The sequence below is a fragment of the Zonotrichia albicollis genome, chromosome 2 (genome assembly GCF_047830755.1).
Source record: "Zonotrichia albicollis isolate bZonAlb1 chromosome 2, bZonAlb1.hap1, whole genome shotgun sequence".
NCBI classification, from domain to species: domain Eukaryota; kingdom Metazoa; phylum Chordata; class Aves; order Passeriformes; family Passerellidae; genus Zonotrichia; species Zonotrichia albicollis.
In genome coordinates, this window is record NC_133820.1 from 67,464,840 (window position 1) to 67,484,320 (window position 19,481).

Here is a 19,481-nt window from a genome sequence, read left to right on the forward strand (position 1 = left end):
TCCCAACCTGACCCTTTCTGTGATTCTGTGATTTCATCCTCCATCTGATCAAAGGCACATGAGGGATTTTTGGACAGCAAAACTCTCAAAAATTGAGTTAAACCCCTGAAGATGTAATTCAATTGCACACACTTGAATTACAAGTTTTCTGTTCCTGTTTTCTGTGTCATTAGCATACATCAGTGTCATCTGGAGGCTCTTTGTGGGGACCTGGGGACTCCACAAATGCATTCCAGTTGGAATGGTTGTAGCCAGGTGGGGGCTCACCTCTCTTCCCCAGTGACTACTAGCAGGACAACGAGAGATCACAGTCTTCAGCTGCACCAGGCAAGGTTTAAGTTGCACATTAGGAAGATTTTCCTCACAGAAAGGGTAGTTAAACATTGGAATGGACTGCCCAGGGAGGTGGTGGTGTAACCACCCATGGAGGTGCTTAAGGAGAGACTGGACATGGCCCTTAGTGTCGCGGTCTGATTGACATGATGCTGTTCAGACTCCATGATCCCAGAGCTCTTTTTCATCCCAAATGACGCTGTGATTCAAAGAGCAACAAGCGCAGACCTTGCGCAGCAAACCCGCCTCACAACAGGCCTCTGACAGATTCGCATCTGGCCTCGACGAGGCAGAACCGCCGGCCCCTCCCTTCCCCTCACGCCCCGATCCCCTCACGCCCCGGTCCCAGGAACGAGCCCCGCCGGCCCCCGCGGGAACGGATCCGCCCCCCCCCCCCCGGCCGCGCATGCGCGCTCCGCCTCGCGGCTGCAGCCCGTCCGTCCGCCGCCGGGGGCGCTAACCCGCGCCCGCCCGAGCCGGCCGGGGGCGGTTCCCGCTCGGGTCCGCGCCCGGATTGCGATGGCGGCGGCGACAGGAGCCGGAGCCGGAGCCGGGGCTGGAGCGGCGGCGGGCGGGGGAGGCGGGGAGCGGAGCAGCACCCGGGACCGGCTCCTGGCGGCGCTGGAGGATCTCGAGCTCTTGGCCAGGTACCGCATTCGGGCCCCCGTCGGCCCCGGGAGGCGGCGGGGCACCGGGGGCGGGGTGAGGGCTCCCGGCGCGGTGCGTGCGCGGCGGGCGGAGCGGCAGCCCCCGAGGGTGAGATGGGAGGGGCCCGGCGCGACTGGAGCCGGCGCTGGCCCGAGCCGCTCGGGTTCGCCTTCTGCTCTCTGGCCGTCCCCGGGCCGGCTCTGCCGGTGAGGGGCTGGAGCTGCAGCGGGGCTCGGCCCGGCCCTGCGCAGCGCTGCCCGGCGCTCGTCCCTGTGGGAAAGCATCGGTGGTTTGCAGAGAGAAGGAGCAGCTCCCTTTTTCTCCCTCTTGCCTTTGTCACTTGGTTGACACCTGCGTTTTCTGTGAAGTGCACTCTTACACGCCGATTTTAGGCATTCTATTACTCACTAAAAAATATGCTTAAGTCAGAAATGCGTAGATGGTGTTGCATGACATCAGCTCTCCTGGTCACTGCCTGTATTAGTGCTACATTCATTCCAAGTAGGCTGCAGAGCTCCTATGCAGAGTGATAGAAATGCTCAGATACGTAATCCAGGGTCTTGAGTCCTGACTGGTAATCCCCATCCCCGTTGACAACCATGTCGTGGAGGCACAGCTGGCAGTGAAGTTCAGATAGTTCCTGATTATTTTCCACACCTCAGGGAGAGCAGGAGCTTAGGAAAGCATTTTCAGAGGAAATATCCTGTGCTATCCATGTGTATAGCTCGCTTGCTCAGTGATTACCAAGAGGAGGATAAGCTATTGGTGAGTTGCTCTGCTTGTATCTGGGTAACCTTTCTCCTCAGTCACAGATTTTATTGTGACATAAGAATTGCTGGAGAGCATGTGTTTATGGAAAAATGAAAACAAACTTGTTCCTTATCTAAATTACTTTTTTTTGAATGCTAGCGTTCTACCACAATGAAGCCACAGCAATGCTCAGTGGCATTTAGAGAATCTTCCTATTGATCAGCAAAGTGTTGCAGCACCCTGGGGGTAGGCCTTTCTCTGTCACAGTACTCGTTTGGTGGTAGGGGCAGAAATTAAGCCACATGTCTAATCTGTTGCCTTTCTGTAGTTTTGAATCTACATCTGTGCATTATGTACACACAGCAGAATTACAGCACCCTGTGACATCACCCTCGATGGTGGTACCTGACCTACTTAAAATGGATTTGCTGCTGCTCAGTGTTGGTCAGATGGAATAAAGCTTTAGTAACAGTGACAAGTTTCTTTATTCTCTAATTGTTTGAAACCATAGTAGTGTTCAGGAGTGAGCAAGAGACATAGACCAAGAGCAGGGCTTTACTGGGGTTTCTTTTGAGACCTTTCTGGCTCCACTGCTGTATTACTCACACACCCCACTGAGCTGGACCAAGCAAATAACCAGTACTTGCAAGGGCAGTGTCTCTGTGCTTAGGGTTGAACTGCCATTCAGAGTCTTAGAAGCCAAATAACTTTGCTGAGTTTACAGAGAATGCCTTTTTGCATTGTGATACCCAGAGGTTCTTGAGAACAGTGGCAGAGTATCTGGATATCTGGAAGAGTGATTAAGAGGTCTGTTTGAGAAGCACTTCCAGCACCAGAATATTACCAGGGTTCTTTATATTTTTTGTGTGCTTGATGCACAGCTAATATATTATTATGGAAATACTTGTAAAAGTAGTTCCATAACAGACTCTGTTGGTATTTGAAAGTGTAGACTTAGTTGCTCTAAATAACAAGTATATTGGGGAAAAAATGGAGAAAAGTAGAGAAGTAAAACAGTGAAGACTCTTGCAACAAATAAACGTAGTAGAAGAAGGGTCTGAGGGCACTCCATTATGCTGTTTCTTCTCTCATCTTCTGTTTATGTCTTTTATGGTTTAACAGGAACTTAGCACATTTCTTGAGTTCAAATACATGGGGGCTTCATGATAAATAACAAATATAGCTCAAATAAGAAATAATAGCTAAAATAACAAAGAAAAAATGTGTTTTCTTGGTTGAAAAATCCCTGTCTACACTGTACTATAAAATATAAAATACTCAGGTCCATGAATACTTTCGTAATGATACCAGTCCTGTGGGTAATTTTGGGATGACTTGATGTGAGAATGCCTTAGAAAATTGTTCAAACTGAGTTCTCCTTTCAGGGAGCTAATAGAAATTTTGGCAATTTCAAGAAACCAAAAACTTCCACAACCAGGAGAGGAGAGCCAGGTAAGCTGACTTTCTGAATTGTGTTTCTTTGGGTAAGCATAATGCTTTACTTCTAACTTTTTTCCATTCTTTTGTTTGTTCTTACTTTTTCCCTTTGTCCGTGCCTATATCTGAGTTAATGGTCACAATGGGGCTTTGGCCCTGCTGCAAAGGCATTATTGGTTCTCCTGTTTTTTATTCATTTTTTTATGTGCTTCATAGGCTGTTTCTGCAAACAGGAAGAAATTTTGTTTCATTTTTCATTCAAACAAAAATACTCCTATGGATGCCATTTGCTCTTCTTTGTAGCATGACTGAGGGTGTGTTGTTACTCTAGCCAAATTAAAAGTTGTACAAAACTGTCGTTCACTAGATCCTGGAACTGCTGATTCAGAGAGATGGAGAGTTTCAAGAGCTGATGAAGTTCGCAGTGGATCAGGGAAAAATCCATCATGAAATGCAGCTCTTAGAAAAGGTAGTAGAAAAGCGGGATAATGATATTCAGCAGCTGCAGAAACAGCTTAAAGAAGCAGAGCACATACTGGTAAGTTCATAATGATGTGTTTGCTTTTGAGCATCTTCTTGTAGAAAAGGTGGTTCTGGGCAAAGTGATGTTATGTTAGTTTGAGAAGATTTAAATATTTAAAACTTCATAAGAGCTTATTGGTTTGAGTTTTTTCTCATTAGTCAAACACTGTTTAGTTATTCATGGTATTAAGGTTTTTTTTTAAATAATGCTAATTTGCTTTTAAATCTACTTTATTTCAGTGTATTTGGAAAATGTTCACAGAAGTTTCTCTTCTAAAATGCAACTAAATGGAAGGGTTTATTCACAAGGCTGACTTTATGTAGATGTTTATAAATGAAAGATGCATTGAAGGTTTGGTTTCCTTTGTGGGTTTTTATTTTTTACAACTAGGCAACAGCTGTTTATCAAGCAAAGGAAAAACTGAAATCAATTGAAAAAGCACGAAAAGGTGAGTATCCATAATTGTACATACTAAGTAAAAGCAATTCTAAAGAAAGTTGTTAGTGAGCTCAAATTGGGCCTTTTAAATTTTTTTTTAAATTCTCCCATCACAGATTTCAGATGCTTTGTGTGTAAACAAATTTCCATTTCATTATGAAACTGTAACCATTTTCTCAGAATAAAGACAGCATTGAATTTTTTTTTTTTTTGTGGCAAACATATTTTAATATGAAAGTGTCTCAGCAGTCTTCTTGGACTGATAATAGTATGTCTGATTACTTAAGTACCTTACCAGATTTCCTCAGGAGGTTTGCTAAGGAAAGGAAGAGAATGTTTGTGTGTATATGCACACACTGACTAGCTGGTGATAGGTGATACTAGACTATAATTGTAGCAATTCCTGCCATTCTGTGGCACTTCCCAAACTAACTTTTTTTTGGAGGAGGGAAGGCGTCTTCTTCAGGTTGTTTTGCTTGGGTTTTTTTTGGTTGGGTTTTTTTTTCTTTTTTTTTTTTTTTTATGGTGTCTTCTGTCATTTTGTTATGCCTCTTTCATCTAGAAAATCAAGGAATTGAATAAAGTTTCTATTAATCTAATACAAGCACATATTTGGAAGGACTCTTCTGGCTACAGTCTATAGTTACTAAACAAACAAATAAAACTTCTTTGCTACAGAAAATTCTATAGTAAGCAGGAGGTAAAGTTTTAGACATTTTTTGTGCTTGTCAAGTACTCTTGTTTAAGAGATTGTTTGTGGTTTTCATGAGGTTGAAGAACCATTGATATTGAAGGTCTTTTGTACTTGTGTGTGTAAAATCAGTTCACTGCAAAGCTCATCTTTGCATAGATTGAGAATCTTCTAAACAGTTATTGCTTTTGAACCAGGCCCTTAATGTTTGTCAAAATCACATTCCCAGCCTTTTAGATATTGGTGGTCAATATTCTGAAATAATTAAATGACACAATCTCTTGAGAATGCAGCAACATTTTTTTCCATTCTTCCAGGTGCCATTTCCTCTGAAGAAATAATTAAATATGCCCATAGGATCAGTGCTAGCAATGCTGTTTGTGCCCCTCTGACATGGGTACCAGGTAACTGTTGTGTTTATGACAGTAGATTTTTTTTAATAATAAATCATGGTTAATATCTGCTCTTAAAATGTTTTTGTACAGTGATAAACACCAGGGTTTATTAGACTAGAATTGTTTTCAGCTGTTATATGTAATATTAAATTCTAAATATTTCGTTTTATCTAAAATGAATATCCGAAATCCTGTGGACTTCACATACATCTCCAAAAGGTTCTGAAACTGTCTGCTTTCATTAACAGACTGGCCTCTGTTCTTCCTTGTTTGCCTTTTTCCCCTGAATGTTTACCCTGATAATAAGTTAAAGCCAAGTATGCAAAGGGCTTTTCTGTGTGTTTGGTTGTGTTCCCTCTTGCCCCGTACAATATTCTTTCAGAGAGTGTTAGTAAACAGTGGAGCCAGAAGCAAAACTTTTACTATGACATGTTTCAATTTTGGGTACAACCTTATTTGTCCAAAATGAAAATGTGTTTGATCCAATTCCTGTCCTTGCTGTTTAGCTGTGAAGTAGCAGGATGAGCAAAGATATCTTTTTAACATGATGGGGTTTTTTTTTTGTTTTGTTTTGAGTTGCTTTGGGATGTTAGGGGTTTTTTTAATATGCTTTTTCTGCCAAGTTTGAGTGAACAAATAAAGTCTGAGTGAAAGACAGACTTGAATTTTAATAAACAGGTGTGATGGTCATTACTCATCCAAGCAAACAGAGTATGGGGTTTTTTGGTAATTCAGTTAGGTTCTGAAGCTAAAGCTGATGCTTGCAAGACAATTGTTAAATATTTCAAGGCATTCTTTTTCCTTTTTTTCTTAAAGGGGACCCACGTAGGCCATATCCTACAGATCTGGAAATGAGAAGTGGTCTCTTGGGTCAGATGAACAACCCACCCACCAATGGAGTCAATGGACACTTACCAGGGGATGCACTTGCAGCAGGCAGGCTGCCAGGTAAGTGAAACTCAGTTTTGTTTTTTCTTTATTGCTTATAGATTCACAGCAGTTATACATTTCCCTTAGCAAAGGTAAAGCAATGAAAATTGTGGTTAATGTTGTTCCTTAGCAGTGAATACCTAGTAAAGAAAGGTAATTAGAAGTTGCATATTTTTTGTGTGTGTTTTAGTAGAGCCCATTTTGGCTGGCTCCTTTGCCTTAGAGGATGCAGACTTGATCCATTTACTTTTGAGTGCTGTCTCTATAAGAACTGAAAGGGATTTCCAGGAATTTTAGGAATTTTCCTTGAGAAACTGGAAAACTGGAAAAACTCCTCCAGTAAAATTCTTGATTGAGTCTTGGGCTCCTCTGTCAGGTTAAACACTCACACAGACTGTCAAGGTAAGAGGGAAACATTGATTTACAAGAAAGTTGAAGCTGTCTGGGTATTTTGTGTAGGGATGCTGAATCTGTTGGTGTGTGGAGGCATATCCTGAGAATGCTAATTATGGGATCTAGTCCTTTTGGAGACTCCTGCAGAGATGTCCAGTTACTGAGTCCTTGGTGAATGTGCAGACCAGTTTCTGGACTGCTCAGTAGCCTCCAAACTTTGAGGCTGCTTAGCACACCCATTCAGCCTGGTTTAATAGCAGACTGCTTCTAGCATTGAAGCATGGCCACACTATGCAAAACACTAGCTTCCATTCTGAGCTGCTTTTCAGGCATATTTGGATAAAGCCTTTTTCTCTGAATTTTTATGTTCTGCCTGAATTTTTTTTTTTAGTCTAATATTTTAATCTATTTTTGCATACTGACAGACTGTGATAATTTTCTTTACTCCCAGTAGTTGTGAATGCTGAATCAGTTCAAACTGTGCTTTGAAGATGAAAAGCTCTGTATTAATAGAGTATGAGTTATCAAGAGCCACCTACATAAATGAGCTCTGGCAGAGCAGACTTCTACAATTATAGAATTGCTCCATCATGAGATGTTTTCTAGCTCTTTCTGGAGGGTTTAATCTGTCCAAAATTTAGAAAGGATTTCAGGATTTGTTCTGATTTTATATTGAAGTTCTGGTTGAGCTGTCATGTTGAATTTGTCAATGTACAAAACTGAAAGTTTTCTTCATGATGCCTCTGTTTTTCCAGATGTGCTTGCTCCTCAGTATCCTTGGCAGTCAAGTGATATGTCAATGAACATGCTACCTCCTAATCATAGTAATGACTTCATGCTGGAGCCTCCAGGACACAATAAAGAGAATGAAGATGATGTAGAAGTTATGTCAACAGACTCCTCAAGCAGCAGCAGTGACTCAGACTAGGTACAAGGGGGACAGTATCCCTAGTAGACCTTTCCTGTGGTGAAGGTAGGTTAGATGCTGTTTGTCACAAACTGCAATATCCTTTTGTTACACCAGCAGCCCTGTGTAGGGAGAAGATAACAGCTGGCTCAGAAATAGGGTGACTAATTTAAAACCATGGACTACAGACTTGTTTTTTTTCCTGTTAGATGTTCTGGGAGGTGGGAGAAATGTCTGGGAGCTGTCTGCTGGGAGAGAGATGTCAGATTTTCAGTGATTGTGTAAATGTATGTTTGCAAGAGATGTGTAAATATATATTTATATATATGTATTTACTATACATTAGATGACATAAGTTCTTGGGAAAAAATGTGTAAGGGGAATCCCCTTGTATGTTTATTAGTAACTTTACTTTTTTGATGATAGCCTTTTCTATGCCACAGAAATGAAACATGAAGTTTGTAATGTATCTTTCTTTTGTTACTGCCTAAATCTGTGTTCTTGATCATCTGTGTATCAAGGACAAAAATATGGCAATAAGGTGTAATAAAAGAGCTTGTAATTATTGTAATATATAATGAATGATTTGTCATAAATAAACTCAGCTTTGATCTAACTTCAGTTTCCCAGACTTGAATCTTAGATGAGTTGCCATGTAACTTCAATACTCAGCACATTTTATCCCAGTTGTGGCTGAATTCTGACTGAGTTTCAGAAGTTTGTACTCCCTTTTCCCCTATGCAAAATGCCCAGTCAGCATTAGAAGCAGCTGAGGAGGAGTCAGAGGTGGAAAGCCTGTCCTTCCTTTTCAGGTGAGCCCTTCCAGGCGCACACAAAGCTGGGCAGACCCTGAAGCAGCGAGTGCCCACCCACAAGGCTGCCCCAAATACTTGGTTAAGTGTCCTGGGACCCTGGAGGTGGCACACTGTGGGGCATGCTGCAGGTTTAGCTCCTTTCAGATCAAAGTGCTCAAGGATTTTTTTGTCCTTGTCATCTATAATTTTTTCAGTTCTTTGAACCTGCTAATTTGTTTACTTTCACAACTGCATTTCCTGCATTAGCTGCAATGTTATTTTGTCTTTCCAAAGGCACTTCCCTTGGCTTTCCTTTTCTTGTTCTGTTTTGCTTAAGGAGTCATTTTATGACAGCTGCTTTTCTCTTATGTAACCCTCTGATAGAATTTCAAAACTCATGTGAACTGTTGCTCCTGGCAGTTAAAGGTTTCTGTCCTGCAGCACATCTTCCTGCAGCACAGATCACAATTCTCTTCCCTTTTCCATTTTGTAGATTCCTCACAGGAAGTATCTGATGAATCAGGTAATTCCTCCTTTGCTCAAGTAATCTTTCAAACATTGCTGCCAGTAATGCTGCCACCTGGGATCAACCTGTACAAATCCCTTCAGGCTGTAGAAAGAAGGACTTCAGTTACATTCAATCACATAGTATGGGGCAGTGGGTTTTGTTTTCAGAGAAATGTTTTTGTCTCAGCTGTTCCTTTTAGAAGTATTTTCAGAGTTATTAAACTGTCACCTCTTTCACAGCTTAAAGTTATTAATATATGTACATACTGTAACGTTTATTCAGTGTCGTGTTCTCCTCTTGGGTGCTTACCTCCAATGTCTTTCCTCTTTAATTCACATTAATCCAAATACACGTGCCCTGTCTCAGTCATTCTAGTTAACCTTGCCTACCCCTTTTCTAGCTCACATTAGTGATCAGAATCATACACAATATTACAAAATGGAATTTCTTAATGCTTTGGATAATGGGATTGGTATTTTCTTTCTAAATGCCCCTCTCTTAGCACACACAGTTCACTAGCCTCTTTTATCTTCTAACTTACAAGGACATTCTTGAAACAAAATACAAACGAATGTAATTAAAGCTCATGGGAAGTGTAGTGTTACAGTCTACTCAAAACTATGGCTGTATCTATGTAATTCACCAACTGAAATATTGTGGAGGTGGGTGATTGTTTTCAGACATAAGAGGGAACTGAAGCAATGACCACTTCTTTTTCTGGCTTGTTAGTTACTCTGTTTTGGGATTAAATGGAACCAATATATTCCATCTAATAAATAGGTAAGTCAACAGTACTGCCCACTGTTCACTTAGCATAAAATCAAACTCTGGGTATTAGATGCATTCTAATCAGTTTCTTTGCATCAGTGCTTCAAACTATGTGCAGTTCAGGAGTATGCTTCTCAGTGCTGGCTAACTGTAATGCCATTTTAGGTGAATTCTGTCAGTTACAAGCAGTTTAGTGAACCATGATATGATATGGTGGCTTAGATATGAACATAATAGATTTTCCTATTTAGCAAAAGTACAAAAAATCAAAGTAAAGATTTAGTTGAAAGGACTGAGTATTGGCAGCTAAAACCAACTGAGAACCACATTTTCTGGAGGGGTGGAAAATATAAATGTGTGATACATACAAAGTTATTTAAGTTGGGGAATGCTGACAGCTGGTTGCAGTAATGCACTGTAGTCTTTTAATCTGTCCATTTTGAAAAGATACAGAAATGCTGACATATGGAGATACTGTTGTGTCCTCATTTCACTGTCTACTTGTGTATTTACAAGAAATAGAAAGTATATATCCATTAACAAAATATGCCAAGAAAGTATTTATTGCATGACAGACCATTTTACACTGGTCCCAGTTCTCTCATCAGGACCTAGATGTTTTCTAAAATAAAAAATTGTACTAAATAATTTAATTTTTTTTCTTCATTATTCTTTGTGACAGATGGGCAGGACATCTGTCAACTCTTCCCACAGCTTCTTTGTTGACAACTGAATGGAATAATTTTCAGTGTACATAAGGTTGCTTGCAGGAAGCAAATCTCCACTTTTGAATAGAAAAATAAGATTTTTACAAAGTTACAGTAGCAAAGGAATTTTTGGTGAAATTTCCCATTTCAAGACTGCTGTGTAACATTGCTTCTTTCTTCCCTTCAGAGAATGGGTGTCTGTCCTAAGGGAAGTTGCACATAATTAATACTTCAAACTCTAATTAGGAGGATTGCCAGGGGCAGTAGCATCCTTATGCCTCATCACTCTGTTTCTCAGCAAAAAGAGCCATCTCCATTTAAATAAATGTATGCTCAAAGTAAGGAAGAGCCTTAAATCCCTCAAGCTGATTTCTTTTAAGAACTGAGAAGTCAATTCATAATTCCAGGCAATTTTAATTTCTCAGTATTGTGCCTGTACTTTATTCAAAAGAAATTAAAGAAACCTTACAACATTTTTGTACAATGAATATATCTAAAGGGAATAGACAAGAGGTATGCTATAAAAGAAGCCTGACAAGAAAAAAAATGAGCCAACCAGTGATTTGAAAGTTATATCTTAAAATTAATCACTGATGTCTTAGTGACAACAGCTGGAAAAGAATCAAAATTAGTTACAGATTCTAGAAAAATTAAAAATATTAACTTCTTGGTTTTGTATGTGCTGTTGGGTACTGTAATTTCATTCACTAACAACAGTGTCATTTAATCAGTCAAACTGAAAATGCACAATTTTACCAAATCTCAATAGTCAGCCATACAGAACTACACCCATGTGTGCAGTTAAACACAACTCTTTTTAGCCACTAAGTATGATTTTTGCCATGGAGCTACACTTATAAATGAGATTTGTGTCAGCCTAGTAGAGCAGGCACCTCTCCATTCCAAGAATTCAGTAACAAACTCTGATAAATTGCAGAGATCTGAGACATTTCTGCAGATAAATTCAGTGTAAATGAGGCTCTAAACAGAACTCTGTTATGAAAACAACTGGCAAGAAGGGTCAGGGAATTTTCATTCCCTGCAATAAGCCATGACAATCTTTTCACATTTATAATACTCTTGATTTTCAAGTGTATACTGCTGACTGCAGGGAAAAAAGGCATTGTCTATTAAATGTAACTTTTGCTTGTGACAGTAGCTTCCTAAGTGAAGCTAAGAGACCAGATCAAGTTTTAAAATTGATCCAATAATTACAGGAAAGCAGGTTTGAATGAGTAAGTTTTGCTGCAACTGCTTTTAAGTGAGTAAGCTTCCTGGGCTAGTGCTGATTTCCAAATGGCTGGTCATCAATGTAAAGACTAACTAGATAAAACACTGAGTTTTCTGAAAAAGAAAAAGTTAATTATTAACTACTGAACCTAGAAATGGGTCTGGAGTGAGAGACAACTGTCATGTGAAATACGGGAAAAGCACTGAAACAGCTGGCATGTTCTTCTTTGGGAAAAGATAATATTTTCACATGGGCAGGGTGAGCACTTCGTATCTTTTTTTCTTTTACACCAAAAAAGCAGGTCTGTCCTTTAGTTTGTTACATAACATACAATTTGTTTTTACTCTAATTGGTGACTTCCCGTGTACCCCTTTAGATGATCGAGCTCTTCTGTAAAAGGATTGTAGCCTTGCTCTCTTAAACAGCGTAAGGCCCAGAACAGTTGATCTGCTGGAGGAAATTCATCCCATCTGACCCATTCCCAGCCTGTAGGAAAAAAAAAAAAAGAAAAGGAAAAAGGAAGAAAAATCTGAGTAAAGAGTTAAGACAGGACCCAAGGAAACAGCATGAAGCTGTGGCAGGAGAGGTTTAGGCTGGATGTTAGGAAAAGGTGGTGGGGCACTGGAATAGGCTCCATAGTGCAGCCTGACAGAGCTCAAGGAGTGTTTGGACAACTCAGTCACAAGGCGGGATTGCTGAGTCTGCCCCGTGCAGGGCCAGGAATGGAATTTAATGATGCCTGGGGGTCCCGTCCAACTCAGGATATTCTTTGTTTCTGTGATATAACAATTCTTCCTCCAAGTCTAGATGGATCATATAGAAACTACCAATACAAAGACAGGTAACAGAGTCATTTTGCCTGAGCAGCTTTTTCATTTCCCAGAGAAGCTGCGGATGCCGCATCCCTGGGAGCGTTCAAGGCCAGGCTGGATGAATCTGGGAGCCGCCTGACCTAGTGGGAGGTGTCCCTGCCCGCGGCACGGCGCTCGGAACTAGATGCTTACTCACCCTCGTTCTTGTCGGGCTCCTGGTTGCGCGGCTCGGCGCCCGGCTCGGCCTCGCCCTTCATGAGCACGGTGACATAGTGGTAGCGCTGGGCCGGGCACGCCGCATTCACGGCCGACGCGAACCGCACGTGGCGCAGCGGCAGCGCCGCCTCCTCCAGCGTCTCCCGCGCCGCGCACTCCGCCAGGCTCTCCCTGCGGGCGGCAGGCAAGGGAAGGCACGGCACGGCACGGCCGCCTCAGGGCACGGCGGGCAAGGGGAGGGCAGGGCGGGGAGGGAGGGAGGCGCGGGGCTCCTACCCGAACTCCAGGTGGCCTCCGGGGAGCTGGTAGGTGCCGGCGCCCAGCGCGCCTTTCCGCTTGCCCAGGAGGACGCAGCCGGGGTGCGCGGCGCTGGTGACCACCACCCCCACGCCGACCCCCGGCCGCCGCGGCTGAGCCGCCTGCTCGCCCATGGCAGCCCCGGGAGCTCGGCCAGGCTCGGTCCCGCCGGGGCAGGCGGGGGCGGATCCGCCAATCGCGGTTCGGGATGCCGGGTTTTGGCAGGCCCTTGGCGGGGGAGTGACCCGAGAGCGGGAGTGCGCCTGGTGGTGACGTCGCTGGTGAGGAAGCTGGCGAGGTTCCAGGGCAGGATCGACAGGGAGCGGTGCCCTGTCCTGCTGTGTGCCCGGGATCCTGGCCTCTCAACCGCAGGGACTTGTGAGCGCGCCGGGAATAGAAAAGGCGTTTGTGCAAACGAGGGGCAGCTGAAAACAAGCAAGACGCGACTCGATTTTTGAAGGTCAAGGAGCCAGTCGGTCTCTGACTGCAGATTTGTTCAGGATTTAAAAATTAGCCCTTCTTTGGTTAGCCCACTGTTTCTGGCCTGCGAAGAGTCTGACTCTGAAGTGTCACGTGAATTTTTTTAAAAAGGAAGCTACAAACTTAGCTGAACAGAAGTCCACAGGCAGAATAACAGTTCCTGACTGATAAAGAAGAAATAAAAGTTTCTGCTGGCAAATACTTAGCTTTGTGAAAAAACGCCAATCACTTGTTTTTAAAATTTTAAAAGTTTAATAGAAATAAAATGGTTATAAAAATAGTAATACAATTAGAGTAATAATAATTTGGACAATTTGAATTAGGACAATTTGAGGCAAAAGAGACAAAGAGTTATGGACGTTTGCATACCTTTTCTGGGCAGCACGAGCCCGAAAAAGGACCCCCGTTAACAAAGCATTAACCTTAAAAGCAATAGCCTGTTGCATATTCATACACTTCATACATAATGCATAAATTCCATTCAAACACAGGATTCTGTCTGGTCAGTGTCAACTTCTTCCTCTGAATCCCAACAGCGCCTTCAAGGCGGGAAGAAGTTCGTTTCTTCTGACAAGAGAGCAATAAATTCTTTTTCTCCGAAATATTTAGGTGTCCTGTGGCTGCTATCTCGCTGCAAGTCCTTTCTTTAAAAAAAGTATCCTACATAGCATAGTTTCTATTTTAACATTTTTTATAACCCAAAACTACTTAAGAGAACTAATACAGCATTACTTTCTAACACAACACATATAATATTCATTTTAATATTTTCAAAAAGTTAATCATAAAATACACCTTTTTCACACTTTCATTCTCACATTTTTATGAATTACAGAGATATGTAAAATACAATTCAGCTTTCATTTTCTTTATAAACAACTGTAAAGTTCATCAGATTTTCCCCTTCTTCTGCCTATTGATCACAACAGAGAAAGAAGTTTTATATTTGCAGACCTTTCAAATTGGTTTTGGGGATTTTTTTTTTGGTAAGGTTCTAAAATATTTATGTACAGATGTTTTTATGTACATATGAAAGTCACAGGGCCAAACTGGCTAAAGCTTAATCACATTTTCGGGGATCAGTCTTCTGGGGTTTAACTGCCCGAAGTGGCTCAATGCAGCATCAGATGTGTCCCACTGTTGGCATGAAGGGCATGTCAGGAGCAAATGTCTGGGTGTGCTAGAAGCAAGGCTGCCCTTTGGCAGTATTTGGCCCTGCTGCTTAACTGTGATGTCAGCCCATACCCTGTGGTAATCATATATCCTCTGAACAGAGAGAGACACAGCTCTCCCAGGATTTTCCTGGGAAGCTGTGAGAAGCTGTGAGAAAGCTCAGAGAAAGAAACAAAACAATTATATCAACCTCTGCACCTGGCAGGCAATCTCCGTTTGTCAAAGATGTTTACAAGGAGTTGTCCCTTCTTGACCAATAGGTGAGAGAAGATTCCTGAAGACCAATCAGGTCTTAGGACCCCCATTGTTTCTACAAGAACTGTGGATTTCTAATAATAAAGTGCCTTTTCATGCCTTCTGATGATGGAGTTTCTGTATCACCTTTGGCTCTCCCTGATACCCCTTCAGTGATAATACCCTGAATTACTGACATTGGTAAATAACAGCAATAATAATAAATAATCTTGAGCAAATTGCCAAGCTAACAAGACTTTTTGTAAACCAAGTTCATTCATTTGTATCTGTCTCCCCAGTTGAGTATCCTATGTATCCTAATCCATGAGGATATTCATAGGAGTATCCTAATCTCCAGATGAAACACCAGACATATGAGTTATATCATGTCCGTATTTACATTTTAAGACAACAATCTTACAGAAGCCATATCAAAGATTCCCCCTCACCCACAAAGCTCATTTTGGTCCAATACATTAAAACACCACAAAGTTTTTTACCTGAACAGTGAAAACATTCTACTTTCTATGTACACCATTTTCCTTTACCTTTAACCAAACAGCATTTAGTGACAAGTCTTGAGGGTGACCCATTGATTTATTTTTAAATTAAAAAAAAAAAGTCCATATGGTCATTATGCTTATTTACTATATTAGCAGGATACAATTAAATGAAAATGTTATATGAAGATGATTATGTAGAAATGTTATATGATGATTATGTAAAAAGTATGTTTTTACAAGCAATAAATTTTTATTTGTCAGCATGCTAAGATTTTCCCTTCCTCTCTACCATCCTCTTGATCACAACAAAGATGTGAAGTATTATCCTTTTACAAAACTTTAAAATGGCTAATTTTTTGTTAAGGTTTTGAAATCTCCTATACAGATGTTCAGACTTGTTTCAATTTTTTCACCTTACATTTGTGATCATTAATATAAAGAATACTGTATGAAAAGAAGCATTTTGTTGACTGAATCTGTTCTGATTGATTTCATTCTAGGATTTATTTAGGACATAACTATGCAGCCAGGTATTGCCGATCATGAAGTAAATACAGGTTGGTTTTCTGAGTCTGATGGTGAACAGATGTCCACTGAAGAAAGATATGGGAATAAACCAAGAATGAGAAAGTAGCAAAATCCTCTGCCACAATTTGAAAAGCTTGCAAGATTATGATATATATATACTTGTAAATTTGTTTATTAATATTTCATCTGAGAAAGTACTTCTGTGAGCCAAAACAGTGTATTTGAACCAGCATGTGTCCAGCAGCTACTGGAAAAGAGGCAGACATTTTTCAGGCCCAATCCCTTGTTGTTTATGCTAACATTTTTATTGATTGAAGTGTTATTGAATGAACTGTATGTCTGAGGTGATCTGGATCAAAACCCCCTATTTTTTAAACAATTAATCTGTTTTCTAGCATGCTGTGGGTGGCACAGGGAAGGGATAGGACAGAGTTCAATCAGATTAAACACAGCACAAAGCTAAACCTGACTCAGCAAACTGGGAGAGAGATTACATTTTTAGTAGGATGTGATCCCTGATGCAATTTACGGCTCAGGGACATAAGTGAGGAAGGCAGTGAGTCCGAGCAGCTGGGAACAAGAATGGTGGGACTAACTGTATTAGAGACAGGCCAGATTTATGTCAGATTAAAATGACTACACAGCTGTTCCCTAAGAAGAGCACACATAGGCAAAACAGGTTAGTAAAACACACAGTGTACAACAGCTTTTTGAAAAGCAGCTACACAAGCAGAAAACATCCATCTTTCTGAGAATTTCATACACATGGCTCCCTGGCTGTGGAATTTACTATATATTTGCATTCTCTTAGCAGAAGTATGAACTAAGAGATATAAGGATTATATTTAAATATTTTACATTGCAAAGCTGGCATTCAGAAGCTGGGTGGAATGTGACAGCAGTGGATGACCCCAAAGTCCTGCCAGCAACCTGGCTGAAACTTGAACTTGAAAGATTTTTCTTCTCTTGTATTCAAGCAGCTGGTTGTTATCCAGAACCCTGATATTGAAAATGTAACATTGTTAACTGTTTCCTCAGTTTTATTTTAGCAGAATTATTTCCATGACACCACATGTTTCCATTAAATGGCTGTCTTTCACCATAAATTACTGCTTGCTGTAATATTATGGCTTCATAAACATTATTAGTGGAAATTAGGCAAAGTGTGATATGTAGTTTTTATGTTGAAATGTAAAAACTACATAAATTATTCTCTCCATATGTAAATGTAAAAACTCCATTTACATATGGAGAGAATAATGGTGTGTGCAAGAGCAATAGGACAAATTAGAGCTGTACTACAGGTATGCTGTCTTCATTTCTTGTTAATTATTTCTTTTCTGTGTCCAGGCAGGACTGAGTCATTGGAATGAGTGAAGGTGCTGAGACAATTCTGCTTTATTTGTAGCTTTGTCATCAACACTAAGTGACCTTGGGCAACTCACAGGCGGGTGAAGATGGATTGTGCTTTGATGAAACTTCTGTGTGCTCAAACCCAGGGAACCCTGAATCAGAAGAATAAAAAAGTGTCTGTTCCTTATCCATCTAGGATAGTACCTGGAGGTCCAGAATGGATGTCTGGAATACAGTAGGCAAGAAATCATGACAGGGTTTTTGAATACTATTCTACAGCCATCTGTAGCTCAGTGACTTCTCAAGGCAGAGGTGGCTTCTGTGTATTTACTAAGTAACCTTCTTCTTGTTTCTCTTTTTTAACCTACCAAAACTCCTTTTGAGCCCATATAAATTTTCATTATTTGCAGCATCTGTGGCAAGGTGCTCCATAGCTTAGCTATGTGAAAGATAATTTTTTGCAAACCAAATCCTTTTGCATTCATTGAGCCTTTCATCTACCAGCCTTCACTGGTTGGGAAGAGATGATGCACTAGTGTTTCATGTTCACACTGTATTCTGTAGAAAACTTGCACCTATCCAGACCTGAGAGTGCACACATCAAAGGCCTGTTTGCTAGGACAGATGTCAGAATCCCCACAGGAAATACACCGGAGCACCTTCAGGGAAGGACCCTGGATTGTCTTTTCTGTATGACTGGGAGAAGAGATGGAATAACCTGTTAATATTGCAAATGGGTGCAGTGAATAGTTTCATGTTGTTAGATAAGCCTGAGGGTCCCCTTAGCAACCTGCAGTTTGTCAAGAGACAGCCAGGATGGTACTCCTGCAGACAAGTGATGCAGAGAGAATCCACCATCTCTAAGACATGCAATGTAAGGCAGTGTAGACACCACTGAAGGATTATCCTCACTCTGCTTCAAAGTCAGTTTTTTTGTTCTGACCAAAGTCAGTTTTTTTGCTCGGATTCATCAGCTAAACCTGTTTACTCATCTACCTTACAAAAAAAAAAAAAAAAAAAAAAAAAAAAAAAAAAAAAAAGTGGGCACTTCCTTCCTGTCTTCAACTAAAAGTGTTCTGGAAAGCTCAGGGTGATTTTCTCCACAGGTACTGGGATGCTTTTTAAGGCCCTGATAAGTTTTGCCTTGGAAATTTCCCACCCTCTGAACTCATGGCCTTGGCAGAGGCTTTGACTTTCTTACTCTGATGTTCTCGGCAAGACCATCTCTCCTGATGTTTTTCAACTACAAAGTATCAACCAGTCGAGCTTACAAGGTCTGGGAAATAAATCAGATTGTACCATTGTCACTGCGTGGATGTGATACATTTATAATAAAGCAAATTCATGTCTATTCATAATGCCTGAGTCTTCCAGGATGCTATATTTGGCCTCAAACAGGATTATTGATTTGTCCTGCTTATCTGTTAAAACTTCTAGTCTCCTTCTATCTCATTTGTTATGTACCTTTTCCTTGCTTCTTTATAGTTTTAAATACAGATTTTCAGAGAGGACCTTGATCCTATGTTAAAAATCTTATTCTGATTTTCGCAAGAAATCTCCTAATTTTAAACTTTGAATAGGGTGGAATCTGTTTCTGGAGATTTAGCAAAGCCTCTGGATATCTGCTGGAATCCTACAGTGCATTCCTTGTGCAGTCTCTTCAATTGTAAGTCAGATATTGAATGAGGCTGAGCCTTTACAAACCTGAGTTTATATTGGGCTCACTTGGAATTTGTCTGGTTGTAGCCAAGTGTTATCTTTTCTTGGGTGTCTAACAAAATAAAGAAAAGGTGCATGTGTCATTTCCAAGAACTATTGTTTTTAAGATTTTGAGTTGGGTTTACAACCACCTTGTGCTGGCAGTCAGAGCCAGGTGGTGGCACTAGTGATCAGACAGAAATCCAGGCATGTTTACAGTCCACCCCAGTTGGACAAATTTTCACAGCCAAGAGGAGATCAGACAATAAAGCATTCAGATAATTAAAGTTCTCCATACAGCTGTGTATCAGACTCCAGATAACAGCAGCAGCTGCCTCAGTCTTTCTACCAGCCCTTCAATATTGTCAGCCATGTGACAGTTCTTCTTTTGATGTATAAGGTAAAAAACATCTTCATTTTGAAACTGGAAGGATAAGTCACTCCTAGTGAGAAGTTACAGTAGTAGTTGTAATCTGAATGTCTTACAGTCATTTGCTATGGCAAGAATTAATTATAATTAATTAATTATAATTAATTAATTACACAACAAAGAGAGTTGTCCAATTTCCTTCCTGTAGCAAGCAACTGAGTCAGGATATAAGTCTTGTTTCCTGACCTGCAGCCAGTACTTATCTCTGAACAGTAGCTTTTGGTTTTTAAGGTTAAAGTTTTAAGTTTTGCCAAGATCTATTACATCCTCTTGTAAACGTTGTTGCAAATCCTTTCCAGGGTGG

At 40.9% G+C, this 19,481-nt stretch overlaps 2 protein-coding genes and 1 long non-coding RNA gene across 3 annotated transcripts; 2 read left to right on the forward strand and 1 right to left on the reverse strand.

Moving 5' to 3' along the window:
* Positions 1–776: 776 nt before the first annotated feature.
* On the forward strand, positions 777–9,756 carry MED4 (mediator complex subunit 4). Its single transcript, XM_005482598.4, has 7 exons — positions 777–980; positions 3,117–3,183; positions 3,536–3,706; positions 4,082–4,139; positions 5,138–5,224; positions 6,032–6,163; positions 7,294–9,756. Exons 1-7 carry the CDS (start codon positions 853–855, stop codon positions 7,464–7,466), a joined length of 816 nt encoding a protein of 271 aa, XP_005482655.2. The 5' UTR covers positions 777–852; the 3' UTR covers positions 7,467–9,756.
* Positions 9,757–10,060: 304 nt separating this feature from the next.
* On the reverse strand, positions 10,061–13,077 carry NUDT15 (nudix hydrolase 15). The gene is made up of 3 exons (XM_005482378.4): positions 12,758–13,077; positions 12,462–12,652; positions 10,061–11,939 (listed from the first exon to the last, which is right to left on the reverse strand). Exons 1-3 carry the CDS (start codon positions 12,910–12,912, stop codon positions 11,794–11,796), a joined length of 492 nt encoding a protein of 163 aa, XP_005482435.1. The 5' UTR covers positions 12,913–13,077; the 3' UTR covers positions 10,061–11,793.
* Positions 13,029–18,480, forward strand: LOC141728214 (uncharacterized). Its single transcript, XR_012579037.1, has 3 exons — positions 13,029–15,725; positions 17,047–17,143; positions 18,156–18,480. It is a non-coding gene; the product is annotated as an uncharacterized LOC141728214 (long non-coding RNA).
* Positions 18,481–19,481: the final 1,001 nt, after the last annotated feature.